We start from the raw sequence: 14,949 nt of genomic DNA, 5'->3' as shown, positions 1-14,949 counted from the left end.
AATACAAGGATGGTTCAACAAACAAAAGAATTATCTATGTAATATATCACATTAACAGAATGAAGAAAAAAAAACATGATCATCTCAATTGATGCATTAGAAGCATTTGACAAAATTCAGCATCCTTTCATGATAAAAACACTCTGGAAACTATGTCAATATTATAAAGCCATATATGAAAAAACTCACAACATTATACTCAATGGTGAAAAACTGAAAGCTTTTCCTTTGTCAGGAGCAAGACAAAGATGTCTGCTTTCACCACTTCTATTCAACACAATACTGGAAGTCCTAGCCAGAGTAATTCAACAAGAAAAAGAAATAAAAGGCATCCAAATTGGAAAGGAAGAAGTAAAACTGTCTCTATGCACAGATGATATGATCTTATATGTAGAAAACCCTAAAGATTACACAAACATCACACATACACACACTGTTAGAATGAATAATTCAGCAAAGTTGCAGGATACAAAAATCAACATGCAAATATCAGTTGCATTTCTATACATCAACAGTAAACAATCCAAAAAGGAAATGAAGAAAGCAATTCAATTTATAATAGCATCAAAAAGAATTAAGTACTTAGGAATTAACAAAGGAGGTGAAAAACTTTCAGCAAGAATGTTGCTGAAAGAAATTAAGGAAGATATAAATGGAAAGAAATCCTGTGTTCATGGATTGAAAGACTTAATATTTTTAAGATGTCAGTATTACCTAAAGCTATCTACAGACTCAGTGCAATCTATCAAAATTGCATGACTTGTTTTGCAGAAATAGAAAAACTCATTCTAAAATTCATATGGCATCACAAGGGACCCTGAATAGCCAAAACCATTTTGAAAAAGAAGAAAAAAGTCAGAGGTCTCACACTTCCTGATTTGAACATTTACAAGTCTACAGCAATCAAAATGGGGTGGTACTGACATAAAGACAGACATATAGACCAATGTAGAAATACACCCTTGCATATTTGGTCAAATGATTTTTGACGAGAGTACCAAGATCATTCAATGGGGAAACGATAGTCTTTTCAACAAATGGTACAGGGGAAACTAGATATCCACATGCAAAAGAATGAAATTGAACTGTTATCTAACATGATATACAGAAATTAACTCAAAATAGACCAAAGACTTAAATGTCAGAGCTAAAACTATAAAACTCTCAGAACAAAACAGGAGAAAAGCCTCATCACATTGGATTTGCAATATTTCTTGGATATGACGTCAAAGGTATAAACAACAAAAAAAACTATACATGTTGAAATTCATTAAAATTTAAAACTTTTGTGCATCAAATGACACTATCAACACAGTAAAAAAGCAAGAAACTATTTACAAATCACATACAGATAAAAGACTAATATCCAGAATCTCTATATAGAGAACTCAAAATTTAACAACAAAAATCCAAACAACCAGGTTAAAAATGGGCAAAGTGCTTGAATAAACATTTCTCCAAAGATCTAAAGATGGGCAATAAGCATATGAAAAGATGCTCAACACTAATCATTAGGGAAATACAAAGCAATACCACAATGAGATAGTACTTCACACCCATTAGGATAGCTGCTATCAAAACAACAACGACAAAAACCAAAATAACAAGTGTTGGCAAGGATGTGGGGAAATTGGAACCCTTGTGCCCTGTTGGTGAGAATGCAAAATGGAGCAGCCGCTATGGTAAATAGTATGGCAATTCCTCAAGATATTAACCATAGAATTACCATATGATCCAGCAATTTCACTTCTGAGCATATATCCAAAGCATTGAAAACAGTGGCTTGAATGGGTAATAGTACACCCATGTTCACAGCAGCAGTAATCTCAACAGCCAAAAATGTGGAAGCAACCCAAGTGTCCATTGATGGGTGAATGAATAAACAGAAAATATGGTATATACATGCAGTAGAATATTATTCAGCCTTAAAAAGGGAAGGGAATTCTGACCCAGGCTACTACATGGAGGAGCCTTGAATACATCACGCCAAGTGAAATAAACTAGTCACAAAAGGACATACACTGTATGGATCCATTTATATGAGATACCTAGAGTAGTCATATTCAGAGAGACAAGTAGAATGGTCCCTTTCCAGGGACCAAGGAAAAGGGAGAATGAGAAGTTCTTATTTAATGGATTCAGAATTTCAGTTTTGCAAGATGAAACAAGTTCTGGATGTGAATGGTGGTGATGGTTCCACAGCCAATGACAGATGAGGAACTGGGAGTGGGATCAATTCTGGGTTAAAACAAATCAGAGAGAAGAACCTGGCTGAATGCTTTTGCCCAGACTGTCTACATAAAGTACAGTTGGCCCTCCATACCCACAGACTCCACATCCACAGATTCAATCAATCACAGATCAAAAATATTCAGAAAGAAAATCCAGAAAGTTGCAAAAAGTGAAACTTGAATTTGCTGCACGCTGGCAATGATTTACATAGCATTTACCTTATATTTACAACTATTTATTGCTGCATAGCATTTACATTTTATTAGGTATTATAAGTAATCTAGACATGATTTAAAGTATATGGGAGGATGTGCGTAGGTTTTATGCAGGTACTACTCAATTTTATATAAGAGACTTGAGCATCTGTGGATTTTGGTATCCTCTGGGGGTCCTGGAACCACCCCCCCTACAGATACCAAGGGAGGGCTGTAGGAATATGGTTCTGAGCCAGTCTATGTAGTGGATTGTGTAAGAAGTCTCAGAGGGAATAGCTTCCTCTCTGCCTGCAGAGCTGTACTTTCTGAATTTTCCCATTCCCACTGGCCATGTAACGGACAGTGCACTTCAAAGTAGTAGAGAGTTGGTTTGCCTGAGTGTGGCAATCACAGGAAAGCTTGGATTCTGCAGCCCCCAAGTATCCGTCTACCCTTAGGGTTGAGAAGCAGCAGAGCTCCAGCCTCCCCTCTGCCCAAGCACACGCAGCATGCTGGCAAAATGACTTCTCAGGGTTACCTTCTCTAGAGATTTCCCTTCTGGCATCTGCAAAGGCAAAGATAGAGGTATGGCTAGGCTTCTCCAACGAGGCATAAAATAGAATGTGCTTTGGGTCTGGCTGGCTCTCTCACCCCTAACCCTAGCAGACGCTCTGCCTTTGATCCACTGTGATACCAGCCCATGGCCCACCATCACTTTACTAAAGTGGTTTCTCTGCTGAAACTGGTGATGGACAGAGAGCCATCCCAGGCTCTTCAGTGTCCAGAGACTCCGAAAGAAAAGATCACCTTTATCCTTAACCCTCCTCTGCTAGAGCACTCTGGGCTCTACCAGAATCCAGCTGCCACTGCTTGTCACCTTTCTCAAGAAGAGAGGCTTTTAAGACACAAGAAATATCGAGCAGGTTGGATTAAAAAAAATTAAATTAACATCTTCAGGCAGTTTAGAAGAAAAAGAGACTTTGATCTGAACAGCTTCCTTCGGTGATCAAAGCTGTGCTTTTCTGAACTGATGACCCCCTCCTCAACCTTTTTCCAGTGTAATATAAATAAGGCTTCCTCACCTGTGGAAGCTGATGAGCTCACACCTGGAGCTGATGGCGTTCGTGGAGGAGACTGGGCAGGTGAACTATACGGATTCAAGATGTGCATTGTTCCAGTCTGGTCCAATTTTTAATCACTTTTCTATTGCAAGGAATGCCCTTAGAAATTGCACAACTGATATTTTTTGCTAAGCCTGGCAGAAATTCCTTAACTAAGAGACAGTACCACTGCCCATCAATTTTACAAGGCAGTAATGCAGATCCCAAGTGGCTAAAGTCTGAGGCAGAAGGCAGAACACTTCATCACAGTGAGAGAACTAGGTTGTTGCTGGGGGAAACTGTTCTGAAATCACACTGGTATTACCATGAATTAATAAGCTTTGTTCATCTTCTCTGACACTAGAGGTCCAACTCAGTCCTTTTGCTTCATCTCCTTGCTTATTATGCGGTTCAGGCCATGGATACAGGCTGCCTACTTGGCATACATTGCAGGCAACCTCCCTTCTTTCTGTTGTTGGTCCCAGCGAGCTATGCTCCTGGGAAACAAGCGTCTCAGTTCTACAAATGCACACACCAAGCCCTGATACTGGTCTAGGCGCTGCAGAAATTCCAAGATGCATGAGCCACAGTTCCTGCCTTCCTGATCACATTGTGGTCAGGGAGAAAGTCACATGGGCAAATAATTACACCAACAGGCAGAATGTGTAATAAGGAAAAACACACTGCTGTGAGAACCCAGGAAAGGAAGGGGTGACTTTCAAAGGGAAGAGATCAGGCAGGGGTCCTTGGACAAAATTTCAGTACAGGGAACCATTAGAGAATATAGCCATTTCAGCTTGGAGTTTGCCATAACAAAGAGAAAGAGATCTGGACATAAAAGATGATATATTTAAATTATTATACAGCAAAATGACCTTGTTTAGGGCTGTGTAGTTCTATGAATTTCAACACATGTGTAGAATTGTGTAAGTACCATATATATATCCTTATATATCAATTATTATTTATTTTTCAGTTCCTCAAATAGCTTCTCCATTTACTCTGTCCAGGAGTTATGGCTACATTCAGGATTATTTTGAAAACTAAATGAGGTGAATGTAAAATACCTTGCAGTGCCTGGCACATAGTAGGTGATTAAAAAACATTGGTTATTATGATTCTATGGGCAGAGATTTCATAGGGGCACATGGGCTTGAGAGTAAGAAAAACAGTAAAATATTACTCTGACAATTCAATAGATACCAAAAAAAGGTGTAATTTGGGACACATTTAAAGAAACCAAGATAAGTGTAGAGAGGACTCTCTGATGGCCATAAGTCTAAGGAAGCTATATAAATGAGAAGCGTGGTGATGGGGGGAGACGCTTGTCCAGGGATAAAGACAAAAGGGTAGCATTTAGTAAATGTCAGGATGGTCAAATCCCACCATAATGTGAGACTTGACAAATAATCTGATGAAGATTTAAAAGGCTATTTTTAGCTACGCTCAGAGTTTGAAGAGACAGACACCTGGTCTGGGGAAGAAAGCTTTGATGTTAATAAATGCAAACAGAAAGCAGACATACTTGTCTCCTAGAATGTCCCCATCTTCTCTCTGAATTGGGAAGGACACAGTTGTAAGACATTTGAAACCAAGGAGGACAAAAGAGATGTCAGGAAACTGTAAATGAGCAAATGTTCACGTTAAAAAAAAAGAAAAAGAAAAGAAAAAATAGATTGGGGAAACTATAGAATTTATAAATCCAAGTTAAAATGCTAGAAAAGGCTATTCAAGATAGTTTATGAGTGATTAGAAAAAGATGGTCACTAGGAGCGTGTCTGTGTTCACTGTGGCTAAGCCTTGCTAAACTAACCTTATTTCCTTTCTTTTTTTTTTTGCGGTATGCGGACCTCTCACTGTTGTGGCCTCTCCCATTGCGGAGCACAGGCTCCGGACGCACAGGCTCAGCGGCCACAGCTCACGGGCCCAGCCGCTTCAAAGCATGCGGAATCCTAACAGACCAGGGCACGAACCCGCATCCCTGCATCGGCAGGCGGACCCTCAACCACTGCGCCACCAGGGAAGCCCGATGTATCTTGATTTTGCACAACACTTTCCAGATTCTTAGGCTATCCTTATGTATAAGCTAGGGAAATATGAGTTAGATGAGAGTCTATTAAATAGATTCTCAAATACTTGATTGAAAAGATATAGATCTATCAGTTGAGTTCTATGATATAAAGACAAAGATGGACCTGACAAATCTGTAAAGGACATAAACACATGAGGTGATTGAATCAATATTCATAGAGATTTTGGGGACTTGAGGTAAGTCATATCAACAAGATGATACTTTAAGAGAATAAATTTAAAATCATCCCTTTAGGGATGTGTATGTGTCTGTATGGGTTGGTTGAAAACGGTTCATAGGAGAAAAGGCATAGTTGGAGTGTTAAATGAGCAAACATTTGATGTAAACCAAATTGAATGATATTCTTTCACTCATTTCTTCAAGAAACATGTGACTGGGGCTTCCCTGGTGGTGCAGTGGTTGAGAGTCCGCCTGCCGATGCAGGGGACATGGGTTCGTGCCCCGGTCCGGGAAGATCCCACATGCCACGGAGCGGCTGGGCCAGTGAGCCACGGCCGCTGAGCCTGTGCGTCCGGAGCCTGTGCTCCACAATGGGAAAGGCCTGCGTACCGCAAAAAAAAAAAAAAAAAAAAAAACACGTGACTCTCATAAAAGCAAATTCCATCTTACTTTGCTTGTAAAAGTATAGAGTCCCAAACCAGGACAGCGATGGTTCTACTGACGCTACAGTGATGAGAAAACATCTGGACACTGTGTTCAGTCCCGTGAGACACCTTGAAGAGAGAATGAAGCATTGAGAAGAGGCCACCAGGTCCAAAGTGGCACAAGACCTGGAAGCTGCATTGTGAGAAAATGGCAGTCTGTGAAGGCTGATCCTCTGAAGAAAGAACGCCTAAACAGAGATGTGAAACTTATCTTTAACTTGTTAAGGGTTGTTATCTGGATACTTTCATACACTCCTGCTTTGCTCGTTAGGCAGCAAAAGTTACAGGATTAATAACTATGAGGTATACAGGAAATTGGATGTCAGCCAATCTCTTACAGTGTATCAGCTTTCTCCCCAGACCCTAAGCATACAGAGATGAGCAGGACAAGATCCCTTTCCAGCAGAGTTAACAATCCATAAATTCATATTCCACATAGACAAGTGGTTCAGTATGCAATGGTTCTTCCAACAGTGGATTGGAGAACTGGATGTCTCTTAATGCACTGAGCTCCCATCTCTGAAACCTCAAAGGAAGCACATTCAGGTTCCGTTTGAGGACCTGAGGCTGGGCTGATGGTATCTGGACCTCCAGGTGGCGTTCTGGTTGCCACCAAGAACCAGACCACCTGTTTCCCAGGACAAGAAAAGAGGGTAGTCAAAGGAGAGTCCGAGCTGTGTTCAAGGAGAAAAGAAAAAGTTCAAAGCCAGAAAAGTGGCCCTGAGCATCAGATACACAAGAGCCACAGACTGTCAACAGGAGGACAAGTCAGGGGTCGACAGAAGGACAGAGCAGACGTAGGCAGCGCAGTGTGACACTGGCCTGCTGGGATGGAACGTGGGAATGGTGTCCGCAGTCGGGGCTGTGTGGGACCAAGTGAACTTGAACTTGAGATAGGACTGGACTAAGGCTGGATGACCACCTGTCGGGGGTGTTAGGGATGGGATTTTGCCAGACATCCTCCCTCTGCTTTCCCAGCCCTACTCTCCACCCTTCTCCACCCTGCTCTGGGCCCAGGAAATTGATCTACGTAACTTGCATCAGAGGAATCCTTGCCCTCTGAATCCAGTTAGGTTCTGAGAACAGGAAGCCCCAGCTAGAGACTGGAGATGGGGAGGAGAAGGAGGTTGGGATAGCCCTGCCCCCTGCCTGCCTTCTTGTGGGATCACCTTGGGGTTTCTGTGTTCCTTGGCTGAAGGTCACAGCTCCTCTAAGGGGACCCTGTCAACATAGCTTTCTCTTCCAGGATCGACATAGCTCTCTTCCCTCCAAACCTAGAGATGATAACAATTGAACTTTGCCTCACAATAATATGGGAAGGGGGGAACAGGTGGGAGTAGAGATAAAACAAGATTGGCTATGAGTTTATAGCTATTAAAGCTGGATGATATAGACATGGAGGTACCTTATACTATTATTTCTATGTTTGTATAATTTTGGAATTATTAAATATGAAGTGCTAAAGAATAGTTAACTTAAAAGTTACTTGTTGATACAGGAAAACTCATCTATTATTGCTGGATGCCACCGATGTCATGATGGAGATCTGCGTGTCGGTTTCAGAAACATGATAGGAAAAACATATTGAAACAAAATGAAAATGAGGAATGCTACTTTTATGAAAGTCTAATCAAACCATGCTCAATGGAAAATATCAAGATGATATTATTCAGAATGTGCATTTAGAGTATTCTTTCATGAATCAAGAAAGAAAGCAAACAGAAATATTACATTTATTTAAAAAATATATTATGAGTGGACTTTGATTCTAAGTAACCTCGGGTGGGGAAGAATTAGATGAGATTGTAGATGAAGCAAGACTGGCTGTGAGTTAATATTTGTTGAACTGGGGGGATGGAGACATGGAAGTTGGTTATGCTATTTTTTCTAATTTTATATATGCTTTAAATTTCTCCATAGAGTAGTTTCAAAATATAAAACACATATTGCATGTCCAAAATGTGACCATTTTCAGACTTAGAGAACAAACTTATGGTCACCAGGGGGAAAGGGTGAGGAGGGATAGATTGGGAGTTTGAGATTGACATGTACACCCTACTATATTTAAAATAGATAACCAACAAAGACCTACTGTATAGCACAGAGACCTTGGCTCAATATTTTGTAATAACCTAAATGGGAAAAGAATTTGAAAAAGAACAGAAACTTGTATGGGTATAACTGAATCTGCTGTACACCTGTAACTAACACATCATTGTTAATCAACTATACTCCAATATAAAATAAAAATTAAAAAAAACCAAAATGTGACCATTTACATTAAGTATGTATTAACTTTTATGATTTTATGAAATGTAATATTACACTATTTCTCATTGGCCTCCTTAGATTCTGCGTTTTCTAACATATTTTTCCATTTCTCTCCTCTTCCCCCACCCTTTAGTTTTGTCTGCTATGTGGAACCAAACTGGTGTTCCAGGAGCGAGCCTGGTATCTAGAACATAAATATTTGACTCCCCTGGACAGCATGAAGATTAGGCGTCAGGTAAGAATCCCTGGGGTGCAGAAGAAACCCCTCGTGCTCAGCTGTCGGCTCTTTGCTTTCTTAGAAAACAGTCCTGCCAATCTTTTATCGGTTTCCACTCACGAATTTTTGTGCCTCTGAGACTTCACATACATGTTTTCATTGCCTACCGTGATCGTATTACACTTCAGAGTTTAAGTGACAGGGAAGTGATTCACCATGTATGAACTTCTCACATGTAAAGGAGAGGAAGAAATCAAAAGTGCTGGCAAAAAAAAAAAAAAGAGGTATGAAGTGATTTTCATTTTCTTCCTTCTTACAAAAGCCTATTAACTCATTCTTTATATTTAGAAAAAAGACCTGGTGGTATTTTTGTCAGTGGTTGCAATGGGAATTCAGTGTGACAGCCACAGAGCACCTGAAAATGAAGGTATAGCCAGTGAATCATCACCATAATGCTGCTTTAGAAAAAGACTATCAAACAGCATAATCATCTATACAACACATTTTCTGGGTTCCCTCTCTCTTCCAGGCCCCCTGTTAGATGCTGAAACACAGACAGGTATATCCTCAGTCTCTGCATTCAAGGGAGCTCATTATAGCTGGGGACACGAAACTGCCTTCAAATAACACAAATAACAACACGAGGGAGTGGACCTTTTCAATGAACACAAGTTCAGAGGACAGAGGTCACTTTGTAATTAATGGTGTTTTTTGCTTGACCTGGAAGAGGGGAAAATTCAAAGTGGAGGTGGTGGTTCAACAGAGGAGGGGGAAATGCAGGTGAGCCTTCAGATGGGGTTGGTGAAGTGAGCAAAATCAAAGAAATGGGAGTCCTTAGGACAGACATATTAAGAAACAGTGAAAAGACCAGTTTGGTTGAAGTCTTAAGTGATAGACAAACCTGGTGAAGCCTGCCAGAGCAAGACTCTAATGGGCTCGGAAGAAGCTTGAAGAATCCTTTTCCTTCTTAGGAGGCAGCAATTATGACAAAAAGCATGTATAAAAATACTTCAGTTATCTATTGCTATGTAACAAAAAACCCCAACACTTAGTGGCTTAAAACAACCACCATTTCTCGTTTCTCATGATTCTGCAGTCTAGACAGGGCTCCACTAGATGGTTCTTCGGCTCCACATGGCGTCCGCTGGGGCTAAGTGCGCAAGATGTCCTAGATGTGTGCTACTCATTGTCCTTGGAAAATGATTTGTAAGATGAATATGAAGGGCAAATTGAAGGTATCTTCTTCCCCTTGCAAGACATCTGAAGGGACTCCCAGCTTAAGACCCACCCTAAACCAAATTCAGGGTTTGAGGTTTTCTGGAAGACTCAGAGAGTTCGAATAAGGGCAGCCATTTCTTTACCCTCCCCCAGGGTTATAGCTCTTTGGCATCCAGCTTACTGTCTATTAAATTTCTTGCTTAGTGCTGGCCCTGGTTTTCACTATCATCACTTCCTGCTCCACCCTGTCAAAGTGAAAATTCAGATTTGCTGGAAATGGCAAATGCCTTCATGGCAAACGCAATTTTCTTACTTGTTTATTTTTCTTGGTTCCCATTTTCCCTTAATTTTTTGCATCACTGTATTGTCAGATCATTGATGCTTTAAAGGTGTAAAAAAAGAAAACCTAGCTCTCTAATATCAGAAAGAGAAAGTTCCTTCAATATTATCTCACTTGACCTCACAACAACCCTTTGAGTGATGTTCATTTTTCTTACACGTGGATGAGGAAACAGGTCCAATGTGACACAGTAACTTGCCCAAAGTAATACAGGTAGCAAAACCCCATATCTCTCTGGCTCTAAATATTTTCAATTATTTTATTTGGTTAGAAATCAGCATCAGCCAGTAACAAAAAGCACGCTCAGTGCCCAGTTGTTGGTTTCTAATATAATTTTCCAAAATAGGAACCAGGGTCCTTGGAGAAATGGCTGATTCTGGCTGGGGCAATGAATATATAAGATGAACCTGGAACATCTTCTAGAGCCAGAAAGTCAGAAAGTGCTCAAAACAGAAATAAAAATAGAAAGACCCACAGTTATGGGGGTATGTCCAAGGGATGTGGGAAGGAGGTAACTGAAAGAGCTCCCAGGGGCCAAAGCTGGAACACTTGCAACAAAATAGATAACATCATATTGGATTTTAACCCAAAGTATAAAATAATTAAACACATGGGAATTCCCTGGTGGTCCAGTGGTTAGGACTCCACACTTCCACTGCGGGGGGGCAGGGCACAGGTTTGATCCCTGGTCGGGGAAATAAGATCCCACATGCGGGATGGCCAAAAAATAAATAAAATTGAACACAAAGAGACAAGTCTTCCTTAAAGAAGAATTCCAAATGATACGTAGATACTCCCCCCTTCAGGAAGTGAAACAATTTTCCTTCCCTTGAATGTGAGTTGGACTTAGTGACTTCCTTCTATTTTTAAGAATAGAGTATGGGAAGGGAAAAGAGTTACTTTACAGTGGAGAAATCTGGTAGATCCCATATTAACCACGTGATTAAGGTTAATATCACCAGTAATAAGTCATGTTGATGACATGGACCTCTGATATGATGTGATGAGAAGAGTACTTCACTCTTCCCCAAAACCCATAGTCCAATCATGAAAAAAACATGTCAGACAAAACCAAATTGAGGGATGGTCCACACATTACCTGATTGGTACACCTCAAACTGTCAGTCAATGAAAGACAAGGAAGTACTGAGAAACCATCATCAAGCAGAGGCAACCAAGGAGACATGAGGACTGAATGTAGTGTGGTACCTGGATGGAGTCCTGGAACAGAAAAAGGACATTGGCAGAAAAACTGGTGATACCTGAATAAAGTCTATATTTGTTAACATTAATATACTAATATTTTTTTAATCTTAGTATATTTTATTGTTTTTATCTTTTTTTTTATTGGGGTATAGTTGCTTTACAATATTGTGTTAGTTTCTGAAAGTGAATCAGCTATATGTATACATACATCTCCTCTGTTTTAGATTTCCTTCCCATTTAGGTCACCACAGAGCATTAAGTAGAGTTCCCTATGCTATATAGCAGGTTCTCATTAGTTATCTACTTTATACATATTAGTGTATATATGTCAATCCAAATCTCCCAATTCATCTCTCCCCCACTTTCCCCCCTTGGTGTACATATGTTTGTGCTCTATATCTGTGTCTCTATTTCTGCCTCGCAAGCAGGTTCATCTGTACCATTTTTCTAGATTCCACATATATGCGTTAATATATGATATTTGTTTTTCTCTTTCTGACTTACTTCACTCTGTATGACAGTCTCTGGGTCCATCCGCATCTCTACAAATGATCCAATTCCATTCCTTTTTATGGCTGAGTAATATTCCATTGTATATATGTACCACATCTTCTTTATCCATTCATCTGTCGATGGGCGTTTAGGTTGCTTCCATGACCCGGCTATTGTAAATAGTGCTGCAAATGACCCACCTCCTAGAGTAATGAAAATAAAAACAAAAATAAACAAATGGGACCTAATGAAACTTAAAGGCTTTTGCACAGCAAAGGAAACCATAAACAAGATGAAAAGACAACCCTCAGAATGGGAGAAAATATTTGCAAATGAAGAAACAGACAAGGGATTAACCTCCAAAATATACAAACAGCTCATGCAACTCAATATCAGAAAAACAAACAACCCAATCAAAAAATGGGTGGAAGACCTAAATAGACATTTCTCCAAAGAAGACATACAGATGGCCAAGAGGCACATGAAAAGATGCTCAACATCACTACTTATTAGAGAAATGCAAATCAAAACTACCATAAGGTATCACCTCACACTGGTCAGAAGGGCCATCATCAACAAATCTACAAACAATAAATGCTGGAGAGAGTGTGGAGAAAAGGGAACCCTCCTGCACTGTTGGTGGGAATGTAAATTGATACAGCCACTATGGAGAACAGTATGGAGGTCCCTTTAAAAACTACAAATAGAACTACCATATGACCCAGCAATCCCACTACTGTGCATATACCCTGAGAAAACCATAATTCAAAAAGACACATGCACCTTAATGTACTAATACTGGCTTCTTAGTTCTGACAATGGGCCATAGTTATGTAGGACGTCAACATTAGGGGAAACTGGGTGAAGGGCATATGGGAACTCTCTGTTGGAACTTTTCTGTAAATCTAAATATATTCTAAGGGAATTCCCTGGTGGTCCAGTGGTTTGGACTTGGTGCTTTCACTGCCGTGGGCCCAGGTTCGACCCCTGGTTGGGGAACTAAGATCCTGCAAGCCACGTGGGGCTTGGCCAAAATATATATATACATATATGTGTGTATATATATATATATATATATATATATATATATATATATTCTAAAATAAAAAGTTTATTTTAAAAAGAAGTCAGCATCAGGGAATAGCAATCAGCCTGGGCTGCTTCTAAATAATAAAACTTTTCAGAGTACCCAGGAGTTATGCTGAAGCTCCAGTCTAATGATAATTAATAATGCATATATTTATTCTTTAAAAAAAATCTCATTGCATTCTCATAAAGATCTTCTAGGTAAGTAAGGCTGATATAATCCCCATGCAGTAAATGAATAAAACTAAGAAACAGAGAAGGTAAACAGCTGCCCAAGATTCCATCTGATCATAGAATCCAGAACTTCTAAGCCTAAACGGAGGTGGAGCATGCAGCATCACCTGTTTGTAGCCCTACTTGTCCACATGGGCACCACAGAGCACTTAAAAGACCTGAGTTCAAAACTTCAGAAAGGCCTGCCTGATGTCCCAGAGTGGGTAAGATCCATCCACATACTCCAGAAGCAGCCCAAGTGCCCACTGGTCTGACTGATGCTCATGAGAGATGGGGGTTTGGACTGGGTTTTGTTTTCTTTTAAAATGCAAGCGCATCTCCCAAGCCCTTCCTGGCTGTGATAACTAAGTGCTTGCTTTTGTCTGGAGCTTCAGTACTGACAGAGCTGGTCCACATTCATGATCCTGTGTAATCCCCACAAGCACCCTTTAGTGTGAATAGCTGCTAATCTACTTTAGGGACGGGGAATCTGAGGCTGACTTGCAGCTGATGTAGTGAGAGGGAAAGGTACTTCTGGACTCAGGTTCCCTGCTGTTCTAGTGACCCCAGACCTGAACTGTAGGATGGGGCAGCTCCACCTTTGTGCCCTCATTGTGAGACCTTGGCTCAAAGGCAGTCTCGTGGTGGTGCCTCTGGGGCTCCATCATAACAAGGCCCCCAAGTAAAAGGTCTCTGTGCCCTTTCCATTAAGAACTTTTGCAGGGGTGTGTATAGAACAATTGTGTGCTTTGTTCTTGGAAAATTTAGTATCCAGGAATTATCCTGTTTCAGTCATCATTGACCTAGACGTTTGTTTTGCTTTAGATAATTATCAGCATTAAGGAGGAACTATCAGCTGAGGCTCATTTTAAGGAGGAAAATCTTTCAAAATAACCTAAGTTACCAATTGCATATCTCCACTAAAACCAACTTCACGTTGCTTAAAATAACACAAAACCAAACGAAAACTTCAGCTTTTTAAAATGATGTATTTTAATGGAGATGAATATTTGTCCCTCAGTCCTCAACTTATTTTATACCAGCCCTTAAAGTCAACTAAGGTTCTTTTTTAAAATTTTATTTATTTTATTTATTTTTTATTTTTGGCTGCATTGGGTCTTCATTGCTGCGTGCAGGCTTTCTGTAGTTGCAGTGAGCGGGGGCTACTCTTTGTTGCGGCGCACAGGCTTCTCATTGCGGTGGCTTCTCTTGTTGTGGAGCGTGGGCTCTAGTTGCGCAGGCTTCAGTAGTTGTGTCACGAGGGCTCAGTAGTTGTGGCTCATGGGCTTAGTTGCTCCGCGGCATGTGGGATCTTCCCAGACCAGGGCCCCAACCCGTGTCCCCTGCCTTGGCAGGCGGATTCTTAACCACTGCGCCACCAGGGGAGCCCCAAAGTCAACTAAGTTTTAGGGCTGGCTCATTTTTCTCATTGGAGTGTTTGCTCCCTGAACTCCCTGGCACAGCTGCCCGGCTCTGTCAGTGCCCACTGCTATTGGAACAGTGACTCTTGGTGACATACAGAGAAGCAAGTACATGTAGATGTGTGGTGAACTCACACTAGGAAATCCACAGGGGAGGAAGCTCTTCAGTCTATGTGGATCAAGAGAACCACGGACCAGTCGTGGTTGCAGGTCAAAAAAGACC

The 14,949-nt window shown here is 40.6% G+C and overlaps 1 protein-coding gene across 1 annotated transcript in view; it reads left to right on the top strand.

Moving 5' to 3' along the window:
- ACOXL (acyl-CoA oxidase like) overlaps positions 1-14,949 on the top strand; it is a gene marked incomplete at its 3' end in the record, with an annotated part of 356,274 nt that overhangs the window by 315,758 nt on the left and 25,567 nt on the right. The window contains 1 exon segment of the mRNA XM_082643007.1: positions 8,667-8,768. Coding sequence (XP_082499133.1) covers positions 8,667-8,768 — 102 coding nt within the window.

This window comes from Mesoplodon mirus (assembly GCF_964341445.2).
Source record: "Mesoplodon mirus genome assembly, chromosome: 14".
NCBI lineage: Eukaryota > Metazoa > Chordata > Mammalia > Artiodactyla > Ziphiidae > Mesoplodon > Mesoplodon mirus.
The sequence above is the reverse complement of the archived record's forward strand: the minus strand, read 5'-3'. Positions and strand labels throughout refer to the sequence as shown.